General features: G+C 39.7%; 1 protein-coding gene across 1 annotated transcript in view; it reads left to right on the top strand.

Annotated features, from left to right (window-relative positions):
* Positions 1-17037, top strand: part of LOC127930355 (uncharacterized protein DDB_G0271670-like) — a 46122-nt gene extending 29085 nt beyond the window's left edge. The window contains exon 4 of the mRNA XM_052520027.1: positions 17003-17037. Coding sequence (XP_052375987.1) covers positions 17003-17037 — 35 coding nt within the window. The remainder of the gene's footprint in view (positions 1-17002) is intronic.
* The last annotated feature ends 300 nt before the right edge of the window (positions 17038-17337 follow it).

The following is a 17337-nucleotide window of genomic DNA, read 5'->3' as shown; positions in this document are numbered from 1 at the left end:
ATCTACAGAATGTATACAGTCTAAACAAGATATATCAGAGGGAATCAGCCTTATCTGCAGAATGTATACAGTCTCAACAAGATATATCAGGGAATCAGCCTTATCTGCAGAATGTATACAGTCTAAACAAGATATATCAGGGAATCAGCCTTATCTGCAGAATGTATACAGTCTAAACAAGATATATCAGAGGGAATCAGCCTTATCTGCAGAATGTATACAGTCTAAACAAGATATATCAGGGAATCAGCCTTATCTACAGAATGTATACAGTCTAAACAAGATATATCAGGGAATCAGCCTTATCTGCAGAATGTATACAGTCTAAACAAGATATATCAGAGGGAATCAGCCTTATCTGCAGAATGTATACAGTCTCAACAAGATATATCAGGGAATCAGCCTTATCTGCAGAATGTATACAGTCTAAACAAGATATATCAGGGAATCAGCCTTATCTACAGAATGTATACAGTCTAAACAAGGTATATCAGAGGGAATCAGCCTTATCTGCAGAATGTATACAGTCTCAACAAGATATATCAGGGAATCAGCCTTATCTGCAGAATGTATACAGTCTAAACAAGATATATCAGGGAATCAGCCTTATCTACAGAATGTATACAGTCTAAACAAGATATATCAGAGGGAATCAGCCTTATCTGCAGAATGTATACAGTCTCAACAAGATATATCAGGGAATCAGCCTTATCTGCAGAATGTATACAGTCTAAACAAGATATATCAGGGAATCAGCCTTATCTGCAGAATGTATACAGTCTCAACAAGATATATCAGGGAATCAGCCTTATCTGCAGAATGTATACAGTCTAAACAAGATATATCAGGGAATCAGCCTTATCTGCAGAATGTATACAGTCTAAACAAGATATATCAGGGAATCAGCCTTATCTGCAGAATGTATACAGTCTAAACAAGATATATCAGAGGGAATCAGCCTTATCTACAGAATGTATACAGTCTAAACAAGGTATATCAGGGAATCAGCCTTATCTGCAGAATGTATACAGTCTAAACAAGATATATCAGGGAATCAGCCTTATCTGCAGAATGTATACAGTCTAAACAAGATATATCAGGGAATCAGCCTTATCTGCAGAATGTATACAGTCTAAACAAGATATATCAGGGAATCAGCCTTATCTGCAGAATGTATACAGTCTAAACAAGGTATATCAGGGAATCAGCCTTATCTGCAGAATGTATACAGTCTAAACAAGATATATCAGGGAATCAGCCTTATCTGCAGAATGTATACAGTCTAAACAAGATATATCAGGGAATCAGCCTTATCTACAGAATGTATACAGTCTAAACAAGATATATCAGGGAATCAGCCTTATCTACAGAATGTATACAGTCTAAACAAGATATATCAGGGAATCAGCCTTATCTGCAGAATGTATACAGTCTAAACAAGATATATCAGAGGGAATCAGCCTTATCTACAGAATGTATACAGTCTAAACAAGATATATCAGGGAATCAGCCTTATCTGCAGAATGTATACAGTCTAAACAAGATATATCAGGGAATCAGCCTTATCTGCAGAATGTATACAGTCTAAACAAGATATATCAGAGGGAATCAGCCTTATCTGCAGAATGTATACAGTCTAAACAAGGTATATCAGGGAATCAGCCTTATCTGCAGAATGTATACAGTCTAAACAAGATATATCAGGGAATCAGCCTTATCTGCAGAATGTATACAGTCTAAACAAGATATATCAGGGAATCAGCCTTATCTACAGAATGTATACAGTCTAAACAAGATATATCAGGGAATCAGCCTTATCTGCAGAATGTATACAGTCTAAACAAGATATATCAGGGAGTCAGCCTTATCTGCAGAATGTATACAGTCTAAACAAGATATATCAGAGGGAATCAGCCTTATCTGCAGAATGTATACAGTCTAAACAAGGTATATCAGGGAATCAGCCTTATCTGCAGAATGTATACAGTCTAAACAAGATATATCAGGGAATCAGCCTTATCTGCAGAATGTATACAGTCTAAACAAGATATATCAGGGAATCAGCCTTATCTGCAGAATGTATACAGTCTAAACAAGATATATCAGGGAATCAGCCTTATCTGCAGAATGTATACAGTCTAAACAAGATATATCAGAGGGAATCAGCCTTATCTGCAGAATGTATACAGTCTAAACAAGATATATCAGGGAATCAGCCTTATCTACAGAATGTATACAGTCTAAACAAGATATATCAGGGAATCAGCCTTATCTGCAGAATGTATACAGTCTAAACAAGATATATCAGGGAATCAGCCTTATCTGCAGAATGTATACAGTCTAAACAAGATATATCAGGGAATCAGCCTTATCTGCAGAATGTATACAGTCTAAACAAGATATATCAGGGAATCAGCCTTATCTGCAGAATGTATACAGTCTAAACAAGATATATCAGGGAATCAGCCTTATCTACAGAATGTATACAGTCTAAACAAGATATATCAGGGAATCAGCCTTATCTGCAGAATGTATACAGTCTAAACAAGATATATCAGAGGGAATCAGCCTTATCTGCAGAATGTATACAGTCTCAACAAGATATATCAGGGAATCAGCCTTATCTGCAGAATGTATACAGTCTAAACAAGATATATCAGGGAATCAGCCTTATCTGCAGAATGTATACAGTCTAAACAAGATATATCAGAGGGAATCAGCCTTATCTGCAGAATGTATACAGTCTAAACAAGGTATATCAGGGAATCAGCCTTATCTGCAGAATGTATACAGTCTAAACAAGATATATCAGGGAATCAGCCTTATCTGCAGAATGTATACAGTCTAAACAAGATATATCAGAGGGAATCAGCCTTATCTGCAGAATGTATACAGTCTAAACAAGATATATCAGGGAATCAGCCTTATCTACAGAATGTATACAGTCTAAACAAGATATATCAGGGAATCAGCCTTATCTGCAGAATGTATACAGTCTAAACAAGATATATCAGAGGGAATCAGCCTTATCTGCAGAATGTATTAGTCTTAAACAAGATATATCAGGGAATCAGCCTTATCTACAGAATGTATACAGTCTCAACAAGATATATCAGGGAATCAGCCTTATCTGCAGAATGTATACAGTCTAAACAAGATATATCAGGGATTCAGCCTTATCTGCAGAATGTATACAGTCTAAACAAGATATATCAGGGAATCAGCCTTATCTGCAGAATGTATACAGTCTAAACAAGATATATCAGGGAATCAGCCTTATCTGCAGAATGTATACAGTCTAAACAAGATATATCAGAGGGAATCAGCCTTATCTGCAGAATGTATACAGTCTAAACAAGATATATCAGGGAATCAGCCTTATCTGCAGAATGTATACAGTCTAAACAAGGTATATCAGGGAATCAGCCTTATCTGCAGAATGTATACAGTCTAAACAAGATATATCAGAGGGAATCAGCCTTATCTGCAGAATGTATACAGTCTAAACAAGATATATCAGGGAATCAGCCTTATCTGCAGAATGTATACAGTCTAAACAAGATATATCAGGGAATCAGCCTTATCTGCAGAATGTATACAGTCTAAACAAGATATATCAGAGGGAATCAGCCTTATCTGCAGAATGTATTATTTTAACTTCGATATAAAGCAAAGGCAGAATAAAAAGGTAGAATAGAGGCAAAAAAAAGAAAGGCAACTGATTCCGACATTCACCAACAAAAACGAAAAATAAATTGTCAGACTGCGACTCAGCTGTAACAAATGCTGAGACTCAATAACCACTTCTATTCATGTACTGCCGTCAAGAACAACTCACTGAAAATAATGATTCTAAATGTCACACACACCAAACAGACAACTGAATTGCCATATTCCTCATATAAGCCCCTCGGGCAGCTTGAAGGAGTGATGTGTGTGTTCGTCTGTCTGAAATACATGCCCTCACCTCACATATACACACGCACAGACGTGTGTGCATGCGTCATCTATGCGTCTGTGCTGCTCACACAGTGGTTTGGATGACATGAATTGTAAATGTGTTGTTTTTGATGAATAAATCATTAGACAAACAGTACAAGATTTATGGTTACCGTTTTGAGACAGAGAGGAATCACATCTCACGCTTCACACCTGTTCAGTACACACACACACACACACACACACACACACACACACACACACACACACACACACACACACACACACACACACACACACACACACACACACACACACACACACACACACACACACATACACACACACACACACAGCCCCAATCTCAGGTGTTAAACATTAATCTGTGGTTGCAACGATGAATATCAGGGAACCGCACAAATAGACCAATTAGCCCAAATAAATAACTGAATAATAATTGTTCTGGAGCCTCGAGGGAGAGGAGAACATTAGGTTGTCATTTATAATGACTTTAACAATCCATGACAAGGAGAGGAGAACATCAGGTTGTCATCTATAATGACAAGGAGAGGAGAACATCAGGTTGTCATCTATAATGACAAGGAGAGGAGAACATCAGGTTGTCATCTATAATGACAAGGAGAGGTGAACATCAGGTTGTCATCTATATGTGTTGTTTTTGATGAATGACAAGGAGAGGAGAACATCAGGTTGTCATCTATAATGACAAGGAGAGGAGAACATCAGGTTGTCATCTATAATGACAAGGAGAGGAGAACATCAGGTTGTCATCTATAATGACAAGGAGAGGAGAACATCAGGTTGTCATCTATAATGACAAGGAGAGGAGAACATCAGGTTGTCATCTATAATGACAAGGAGAGGAGAACATCAGGTTGTCATCTATAATGACAAGGAGAGGAGAACATCAGGTTGTCATCTATAATGACAAGGAGAGGAGAACATCAGGTTGTCATCTATAATGACAAGGAGAGGAGAACATCATGTTGTCATCTATAATGACAAGGAGAGGAGAACATCATGTTGTCATCTATAATGACAAGGAGAGGAGAACATCAGGTTGTCATCTATAATGACTTTAACAATCCATGACAAGGAGAACATCAGGTTGTCATCTATAATGACAAGGAGAGGAGAACATTAGGTTGTCATCTATAATGACAAGGAGAGGAGAACATCAGGTTGTCATCTATAATGACAAGGAGAGGAGAACATCAGGTTGTCATCTATAATGACAAGGAGAGGAGAACATCAGGTTGTCATCTATAATGACAAGGAGAGGAGAACATCAGGTTGTCATCTATAATGACAAGGAGAGGAGAACATCAGGTTGTCATCTATAATGACAAGGAGAGGAGAACATCAGGTTGTCATCTATAATGACAAGGAGAGGAGAACATCAGGTTGTCATCTATAATGACAAGGAGAGGAGAACATCAGGTTGTCATCTATAATGACAAGGAGAGGAGAACATCAGGTTGTCATCTATAATGACAAGGAGAGGAGAACATCAGGTTGTCATCTATAATGACAAGGAGAAGAGAACATCAGGTTGTCATCTATAATGACAAGGAGAGGAGAACATCAGGTTGTCATCTATAATGACAAGGAGAGGAGAACATCAGGTTGTCATCTATAATGACAAGGAGAGGAGAACATCAGGTTGTCATCTATAATGACAAGGAGAGGAGAACATCAGGTTGTCATCTATAATGACAAGGAGAGGAGAACATCAGGTTGTCATCTATAATGACAAGGAGAGGAGAACATCAGGTTGTCATCTATAATGACAAGGACAGGAGAACATCCATGACACATCTTCTCTCTTGTGGAGGGGGGTTCTGAAGCCTGCAGTGTCCTCTACTTCTACTGGCATCTCTCTCTCTCTCTCTCTCTCTCTCTCTCTCTCTCTCTCTCTCTCTCTCTCTCTCTCTCTCTCTCTCTCTCTCTCTCAGCCTTGGCCAGTCGATGTGTCTGTCAGTCTCTCTCCTGTTCTCTCCTCTCCCCTCCTCTCCCCTCCTCTCCTGTCCTCTCATCTCCCCTATTTCACAAATTAATTAACACAGGCAATCACTGCAAAGGCGCTTGCTGTCAAACACGACAATGGCTTCTGATTTTCATCTTACTCCCCTGTCTCACACACTCAATGCCCCCCCCCCCCACGCACATTTCCTGTCCTCTTCTCCTCCTAAACAAAAGCCACCCCCCCCACGCACATTTCCTGTCCTCTTCTTCTCCTAAACAAAAGCCACCTCCACCTCATTTAACCACCACTGTCATCATCTTCAATATTCCTCGTTAGGATTGCATAGAGAAAGGGGCCATTTTAAACGCCTATGAAATGTGAGATTGTTAATTTAAGTGAGAATTAATTAGGCTCCTTTATCTCTCTTGACCCGACGTGATATTCCGCCTCGTAACATATCGGAGGCAGCCGGTTAATTGCACTGAGAGTACCGGGAGGATAACGGGAGAGGCACTGGGTGCTAATGAGAACAATTAAGCACCAGGTACCGTACAACGTACTATACAGTGCACTTGTTTTGACCAGGGTTCATAGGGTAGTGCACTATATTGGGGATAGGGTGCCATTTGGGACGGAGACTCTGACTCCAACCTGCTTCTGACTGACTCTGCTCACACAAAGGGAGCATTACTGTGATTAGACAGATACACACCTCCTGATAGGCTGGTATGAGTCATATAAAGAGCATGATAAACTAAACCTCCTGATATGCTGGTATGAGTCATATAAAGAGCATGATAAACTAAACCTCCTGATAGGCTGGTATGAGTCATATAAAGAGCATGATAAACTAAACCTCATGATAGGCTGGTAGGAGTCATATAAAGAGCATGATAAACTAAACCTCCTGATAGGCTGGTAGGAGTCATATAAAGAGCATGATAAACTAAACCTCATGATAGGCTGGTAGGAGTCATATAAAGAGCATGATGAACTAAACCTCCTGATAGGCTGGTATGAGTCATATAAAGAGCATGATAAACTAAACCTCCTGATAGGCTGGTATGAGTCATATAAAGAGCATGATAAACTAAACCTCCTGATAGGCTGGTATATGTCATATAAAGAGCATGATAAACTAAACCTCCTGATAGGCTGGTAGGAGTCATATAAAGAGCATGATAAACTAAACCTCCTGATAGGCTGGTATGAGTCATTTAAAGAGCATGATAAACTAAACCTCCTGATAGGCTGGTATGAGTCATATAAAGAGCATGATAAACTAAACCTCCTGATAGGCTGGTATATGTCATATAAAGATCATGATAAACTAAACCTCATGATAGGCTGGTAGGAGTCATATAAAGAGCATGATGAACTAAACCTCCTGATAGGCTGGTATGAGTCATTTAAAGAGCATGATAAACTAAACCTCCTGATAGGCTGGTATAGTCATATAAAGAGCATGATGAACTAAACCTCCTGATAGGCTGGTAGGAGTCATATAAAGAGCATGATGAACTAAACCTCCTGATAGGCTGGTAGGAGTCATATAAAGAGCATGATAAACTAAACCTCCTGATAGGCTGGTATATGTCATATAAAGAGCATGATGAACTAAACCTCCTGATAGGCTGGTAGGAGTCATATAAAGAGTAGGGAAGGCATTTGAACTTTTTGGAATGTTCTATATTTTTTATTCTTTTTAATTTTTTTCTAAAACAAGGGCAGTGATGGAAAAACTGTATCATAACCACTACAGATAATACATCAGGTTGTCATCATAACCACTACAGATAATACATCCTAACTGTATCATAACCACTACAGATAATACATCCTAACTGTATCATAACCACTACAGATAATACATCCTAACTGTATCATAACCACTACAGATAATACATCCTAACTGTATCATAACCACTACAGATAATACATCCTAACTGTATCATAACCACTACAGATAATACATCCTAACTGTATCATAACCACTACAGATAATACATCCTAACTGTATCATAACCACTACAGATAATACATCCTAACTGTATCATAACCACTACAGATAATACATCCTAACTGTATCATAACCACTACAGATAATACATCAGGTTGTCATCATAACCACTACAGATAATACATCCTAACTGATCATAACCACTACAGATAATACATCCTAACTGTATCATAACCACTACAGATAATACATCCTAACTGTATCATAACCACTACAGATAATACATCCTAACTGTATCATAACCACTACAGATAATACATCAGGTTGTCATCATAACCACTACAGATAATACATCCTAACTGTATCATAACCACTACAGATAATACATCCTAACTGTATCATAACCACTACAGATAATACATCCTAACTGTATCATAACCACTACAGATAATACATCCTAACTGTATCATAACCACTACAGATAATACATCCTAACTGTATCATAACCACTACAGATAAGTCATCATCTAAACTACAGATAATACATCCTAACTGTATCATAACCACTACAGATAATACATCAGGTTGTCATCATAACCACTACAGATAATACATCAGGTTGTCATCATAACCACTACAGATACATCCTAATTGTATCATAACCACTACAGATAATACATCCTAACTGTATCATAACCACTACAGATAATACATCAGGTTGTCATCATAACCACTACAGATAATACATCAGGTTGTCATCATAACCACTACAGATAATACATCCTAACTGTATCATAACCACTACAGATAATACATCAGGTTGTCATCATAACCACTACAGATAATACATCAGGTTGTCATCATAACCACTACAGATAATACATCCTAACTGTATCATAACCACTACAGATAATACATCAGGTTGTCATCATAACCACTACAGATAATACATCCTAACTGTATCATAACCACTACAGATAATACATCAGGTTGTCATCCTAACTGTATCATAACCACTACAGATAATACATCAGGTTGTCATACAGATAATACATCCCACATAACCACTACAGATAATACATCAGGTTGTCATCATAACCTATAATAACCACTACACTGACCACTAATACATCCTAACTGTATCATAACCACTACAGAACATCAGGTTGTCATCATCAGATAATACATCCTAACTGTATCATAACCACTACAGATAATACATCAGGTTGTCATCATAACCACTACAGATAATACATCCTAACTGTATCATAACCACTACAGATAATACATCAGGTTGTCATCATAACCACTACAGATAATAATACTGTATCCTCAACTGTATCATAACCACTACAGATAATACATCAACTGTATGTCATCAGATAATACACCACTACAGAGGTTAATCATCATAACCACTCAGATAATATGGGTTATCATAACCACTACAGATAATACATCAGGTTGTCATCATAACCACTACAGATAATACATCCTAACTGTATCATAACCACTACAGATAATACATCAGGTTGTCATCATAACCACTACAGATAATACATCCTAACTGTATCATAACCACTACAGATAATACATCAGGTTGTCATCATAACCACTACAGATAATACATCCTAACTGTATCATAACCACTACAGATAATACATCAGGTTGTCATCATAACCACTACAGATAATACATCAGGTTGTCATCATAACCACTACAGATAATACATCAGGTTGTCATCATAACCACTACAGATAATACATCCTAACTGTATCATAACCACTAATATAATACATCATTGTCATCATAACACACTACAGATAATACATGGTTATATTATATCATGGACCACTACAGATAATACATCAGGTATCATAACCACTACAGATGTCATCATAACCAATAATACAGATAATACATCCTAACTGTATCATGGAACCACTACAGATAATACATCTGTACTATCAACTGTATCATGGAACCACTACAGATAATACATGGTTATATTATACTGTATCATAACACACTCAGATAATACAACTGGTTATATTATATCATGGAACATCAATAATACATCTAATATCAACTGGTTATATTATATCATGGAACAGATAATACATCTATAACTGGTTATATTATATCATGGAACAGATCTGTACATCTAACTGGTTATATTATACTCAGATAATACAATCTACTATTGTCATCATAACACACTAACAGATAATACATGGAACACAATCTGTACAACTGTCAAAATCATAACCACTACAGATAATACATCAGGTTTGTCATCATAACCACTACAGATAATACACACAATCTGTATGTATATTAACCACACACTCTGTACTATCAACAGATAATATCAACTGGTTATATTATATCATGGAACACACTCTGTCTATCATAATGGCTCACATCACAGATAATAGTACCAATCTGTACTATCAACTGGTTATATTATATCATGGCTCTGTACTGTCATCATAACCACTACAGTTATATTATAATACTATCAGGTATGTCATGGAACACAGTATACTGGTTACCATGGAACACTCTGTACTATACAGATAATATATCCTAACTGTATCATGGAACACAATCTGTACACTGGTTATATAATACATCACTGGTCTGTACTATCAACTGGTTATATTATATCATACACAATCACTACAGTTATATATCATGGAACACACTCTGTACTATCAACTGGTTATATTATATCATCCTCAACTGGTTATATTATATCATGGAACACACTACAGATAATACATCTGGTTGTCATCATAACCACTCAACTGGATAATACATCCTATAACTGTATCATAATCACTATCAGTATAATACATATCCCTAACTCCTATCACTAACCATATCAACTACATCTGTACTATCAACTGGTTATAATACATGGAACACACTCTGTACTATCAACTGGTTATATTATATCATGGAACAACCACTACAGTATATTATATGACACACTAATATCAACTGGTTATATTATATCATGGAACACAATCCTATCAACTGGTTATATTATATATCATCTGTACTATCAACTGGTTATATTATAATACTAATATCACTGGTTGTCATCATAACTACTATCAAGTTATAATACCCAATCTGTATCACTGATTATATTATGTATACTATCAAGATAATACATCCTCAACTGGTTATATTATATCATACACCACTACAGTACTATCAACTGGTTATAATACATGGAACACAATCTACTATCAACTGGTTATATCATAACCACTATCAAGGTTTATAATACATGGAACACAATCTGGTCAACTGGTTATATTCATCATAACCACTGTACTATCAAGTTATATTATACATGGAACACCTGTACTCAACTGGTTATATTATATCATAACAATCTGTACTATCAGATAATAGTCATGGAACACCTATCAACTGGTTATATTATATCATACCACTATCAAGTTATAATACATCCTGGAACACTCTGTACTATCACTGGTTATATTATATCAGATAATACATCAACTGGTATATCATGGAACACACTCATATCAACTGGTTATATTATATCTTGGAACCAGTACTAGTTATATACATCACTACTATCAACTGTATCATGGAACCACTATCAGTTATATTATAATACATCTGGCTCCTATAACTGGTGTATAGTATATCATACACCACTATCAACTGGATAATACATCTGTACTATCAACTGGTATCATACACCTGTACTATCACTGGATTATATTATATCATGGAACACATCTGTACTATCAACTGGTTATATTATATCATGGAACACAATCTGTACTATCAACTGGTTATATTATATCATGGAACACAACTCTGTACTATCAACTGGTTATATTATATCATGGAACACAATCTGTACTATCAACTGGTTATATTATATCATGGAACACACTCTGTACTATCAACTGGTTATATTATATCATGGAACACAATCTGTACTATCAACTGGTTATATTATATCATGGAACACAATCTGTACTATCAACTGGTTATATTATATCATGGAAGTATCACTGGACATGGAACACTATCTACTATGTATACATAACTATCAACTGTTCTAACAAGGGAACACTCACTATCACTGACTGTATATCAATGGTTATATTATATCAGAACACACCCTGGTTATTTATATCATGAACACTCTGTACTATCAACTGGTTATATTATATCATGTATAGTATCAACTGGTTATATCATGGAACACAATAGTCAACCATGAACACAATCTGTACTCAACTGGTTATATTATATCTATGTATCAAGTATAGTATCCCTGGCTTACTATCAACTGGTTATATTATATCATGGAACACAATCTGTACTATCAACTGGTTATATTATATCTACTATCAACTGGTTATATTATAGTATGGAACACAATCTGTACCCTGGTTATATTATATCATGGCTCCTATCACTATGTACAGTATAGTATATCAACCTGGAACACTCCTATCACTACTAATATCAACTGGTTATATTATATGTATCAACTGGTTATATAGTACCCTGGTTTCCCCTGTCTCCTGGTTATATTATATAATGGATCTGTCCAACTGGATGGAACACAATCTGTCTATCCATGGAACACAATCTGATGTGTCCCAAATGGCTCCGATAACTATGAGGTGGAATACTTTTGACCAGGACACGGAGGCACTCTATATCCTGGCCATAGGGGGCACTATCAAGGACCCAGCCTGCATCACAAAAGCCCTAGGTGGCCAGGAGACATGTTTTTTCATGTCCTTTGTTTCCGCTGCACACACAATCGTGCTTTACTAAATCAAACGCAGCACAATGCATTTCCCCCTGCAGTCGTTTATTCACTCTGGGCTGGACAACATTAATAAAACAACCTTTCAGTGAGGCAGAGTGCAGCTGCAGGTGTGTGTGTGTGTGTGTGTGTGTGTGTGTGTGTGTGTGTGTGTGTGTGTGTGTGTGTGTGTGTGTGTGTGTGTGTGTGTGTGTGTGTGTGTGTGTGTGTGTGTGTGTGTGTGTGTGTGTGTGTGTGTGTGTGGTGCTAAAGAGAGCAGGGCAGGGGAGGAGGCTGATTAAAGCTTTTAAACACTTCCCTCCATCAACACCTCCACCACCACAGAACAGAACGGACCAGAACAGAACGGACCAGACCAGAGCAGAACAGACCAGCAGAGCAGAGCAGCGCAGAACAGAGCAGCAGCAGAGCAGAACAGAGCAGAGCAGAACAGAGCAGAGCAGAACAGAGCAGAGCAGAGCAGAACAGAGCAGAGCAGAACAGAACAGAGCAGAGCAGAGCAGAACAGAACGGACCAGAACAGAACAGGACCAGACCAGCAGCAGAACAGAGCAGAGCAGAGCAGAGCAGAACAGACCAGAACAGAACAGACCAGACCAGAGCAGAACAGAGCAGAGCAGAACAGAGCAGAGCAGAGCAGAGCAGAACAGAGCAGAACAGAGCAGAGCAGAACAGAGCAGAGCAGAACAGAGCAGAGCAGAGCAGAGCAGAACAGAGCAGAGCAGAGCAGAACAGAACGGACCAGAACAGAACGGACCAGACCAGAGCAGAACAGAGCAGAGCAGAGCAGAACAGAACGGACCAGAACAGAACGGACCAGACCAGAGCAGAACAGAGCAGAGCAGAACAGAACAGAACGGACCAGAACAGAACAGAACAGAGCAGAACAGAACAGAACAGAACAGAGCAGAACAGAACAGAACAGAGCAGAACAGAACAGACCAGAACAGACCAGAACAGAACAGAACAGAACAGACCAGAACAGACCAGAACAGAACAGACCAGAACAGAACAGAGCAGAACAGAACAGAACAGAACAGAACAGAACAGAACAGAACAGAACAGAACAGAACAGACCAGACCAGAACAGAGCAGACCAGAACAGAACAGAGCAGAGCAGAACAGACCAGAACAGACCAGAGCAGAACAGAACAGACCAGAGACAGAACAGAACAGAACAGAGCAGAACAAAACAGAGCAGAACAGAACAGAACAGAGCAGAACAGAACAGAACAGAACAGAACAGAGCAGACCAGAACAGAGCAGACCAGAACAGAGCAGACCCAGAACAGAACAGAGCAGACCAGAACAGAGCAGACCAGAACAGAGCAGACCAGAACAGAGCAGACCAGAACAGAACAGAGCAGACCAGAACAGAGCAGACCAGAACAGAGCAGAGCAGAGCAGAACAGAGCAGACCAGAGCAGAACAGAGCAGACCAGAGCAGACCAGAGCAGACAGCAGAACAGAACAGACAGAGCAGACCAGAACAGAACAGACCAGAACAGACAGACCAGAACAGACAGCAGACCAGAACAGAGCAGAGCAGCGCAGAACAGAACAGACCAGAACAGAGCAGACCAGAGCAGAGCAGAACAGAGCAGACCAGAACAGAAGACCAGAACAGAGCAGACCAGAACAGAGCAGACCAGAACAGAACAGAGCAGACAGAACAGAGCAGACCAGAACAGAGCAGAGCAGCGCAGAACAGACCAGACCAGAACAGAACAGAGCATCTTTCTTTCCCAGTTTGCAGCAATACACAGACAGCAGAGCATTAGCATTCTGCTGACAACAGAACAGAACAGAACAGAACAGAACAGACCAGAGCAGAGCAGAGCAGAACAGACCAGACCAGACCAGACCAGACCAGACCAGAGCAGAACAGAGCAGAGCAGAACAGAGCAGGACAGAGCAGAACAGAGCAGAACAGAGCAGAGCAGAACAGAACAGAACAGAGCAGAACACAGCACCTACAGAGCAGAACAGAGCAGAGCAGAGCAGAACAGACACAGACCACAGAACACAGCAGGACAGAGCAGACCAGAGCAGAGCAGAGCAGAACAGAACAGAACAGAACAGAACAGAGCAGGACAGAGCAGACCCAGAAGCAGAACAGAGCAGGACAGAACAGAGCAGAACAGACCAGAGCAGACCAGAGCAGAGCAGAGCAGAGCAGAACACAGACAGAACAGAACAGACCAGAGAACACAGAACAGAACAGAACAGAGGTGCAATGAGGCAGGCTATAAGGCTATAGGGCTTTGTTTTAGGATGCTGAACACAGACACCTTTGTGCATCTTTCTTTCCTTCTTGTTTGTCTTCGTTTTAGACACCTACCAAGCAATACACGACTTCTCTGACAGAAACAGAATATGTGGCATCAATATTATTCAGACACATGTATTCTGCTGACAACATTTACTCCACATTGTCAATAGAAACACTTTGGTCACCTAAAGTCAGTCTTGTGAGTTTGTCATGACTGACTTGAGGGTTGACAGTTACCAGTTTGTCATGACTGACTTGAGGGTTGACCACAGATTTTGTCATGACTGACTTGAGGGTTGACAATGCCCACAGAACACAGGGATACACAGAACACTACCTACTACCACAGAACATTGCTCCTACCACAGAACACACACCTACCACCACAGAACACAGACACCTACTACCACAGAACACAGACACCTACTACCACAGAACACAGACACCTACTACCACAGAACACAGACACCTACCACCACAGAACACAGACACCTACCACCACAGAACACAGACACCTACTACCACAGAACACAGACACCTACTACCACAGAACACAGACACCTACCACAGAACACCACAGAACACAGACACCTACCACCACAGAACACAGACACCTACTACAGACACTACCACCACAGAACACAGACACCTACTACCACAGAACACAGACACCTACTACCACAGAACACAGACACCTACCACCACAGAACACAGACACCTACCACCACAGAACACAGACACCTACTACCACAGAACACAGACACCTACTACCACAGAACACAGACACCTACCACCACAGAACACAGACACCTACTACCACAGACACCTACTACCACAGAACACAGACACCTACTACCACAGAACACAGACACCTACCACCACAGAACACAGACACCTACCACCACAGAACACAGACACCTACCACCACAGAACACAGACACCTACCACCACAGAACACAGACACCTACCACCACAGAACACAGACACCTACCACAGAACACAGAACACAGAACACCTACTACCACAGAACACAGACACCTACCACCACAGAGACACAGACACCTACTACCACAGAACACAGACACCTACTACCACAGAACACAGACACCTACTACCACAGAACACAGACACCTACTACCACAGAACACAGACACCTACTACCACAGAACACAGATACCTACTACCACAGAACACAGACTTCTACCACCACAGAACACAGACACCTACCACCACAGAACACAGACACCTACTACCACAGAACACAGACACCTACCACCACAGAACACAGACACCTACTACCACAGAACACAGACACCTACTACCACAGAACACAGACACCTACTACCACAGAACACAGACACCTACCACCACAGAACACAGACACCTACTACCACAGAACACAGACACCTACTACCACAGAACACAGACACCTACTACCACAGAACACAGACACCTACCACCACAGAACACAGACACCTACTACCACAGAACACAGACACCTACTACCACAGAACACAGACACCTACTACCACAGAACACAGACACCTACCACCACAGAACACAGACACCTACCACCACAGAACACAGACACCTACCACCACAGAACACAGACACCTACTACCACAGAACACAGACACCTACTACCACAGAACACAGACACCTACCACCACAGAACACAGACACCTACCTCAGAACACAGACAGTGAGACAGACCTGCCCAGCAGCGCAGCGGATCTGACTGTGTTTTGACTTGAGAACAATGTACATATTACCAAAGCTTACTTTGGATATTTACAATATTAAGATAATAAGAATCAAAATTGTCAACAGGACAACAGTAACAACAATAACCAAGGGTCAAAATAACCATACAATGAACAATAACAATAAGCATACAGTAGAGGACATGTGTAGGTTGACTGGTCTGTCAGACACTGTCCCTCATCTTATGGCAGGCAGCGATGTAGTGCGCTGCCACCCCACACTCTCTGTGTCCTCTCCCAACAGGACGGGTAGTCTACTCTCATCAGAGGGGTCTTTAAAGCCTTGAATAAGGGTTTCACATTTGGGGAAATGTCACTCTCTAATTGTTTTATATTTTTTCAATTTTGTCAGGAAATGCAACTCTCAGGTTCTGCTGTTGTGCAGTGGTTGCACAGCCTTTCCTCTACAGGGAGCCAGGTTTTACTGTGTCTACCCTTCTCAATGTCAAGGCTGTGCTCACTGAGCCTGTACTTTGTCAAGGTTTTTCTAAGGTTGTTATTAGTAACCATGGTCAAATAGTTAGCTACAGTGTACTATCGATTTAGGGCCAGATAGCACTGCATTTTGCTTTGTGTTTG

Source organism: Oncorhynchus keta, chromosome 5, assembly GCF_023373465.1.
Source record: "Oncorhynchus keta strain PuntledgeMale-10-30-2019 chromosome 5, Oket_V2, whole genome shotgun sequence".
In the NCBI taxonomy this organism is placed as follows: domain Eukaryota; kingdom Metazoa; phylum Chordata; class Actinopteri; order Salmoniformes; family Salmonidae; genus Oncorhynchus; species Oncorhynchus keta.
The sequence above is the reverse complement of the archived record's forward strand: the minus strand, read 5'-3'. Positions and strand labels throughout refer to the sequence as shown.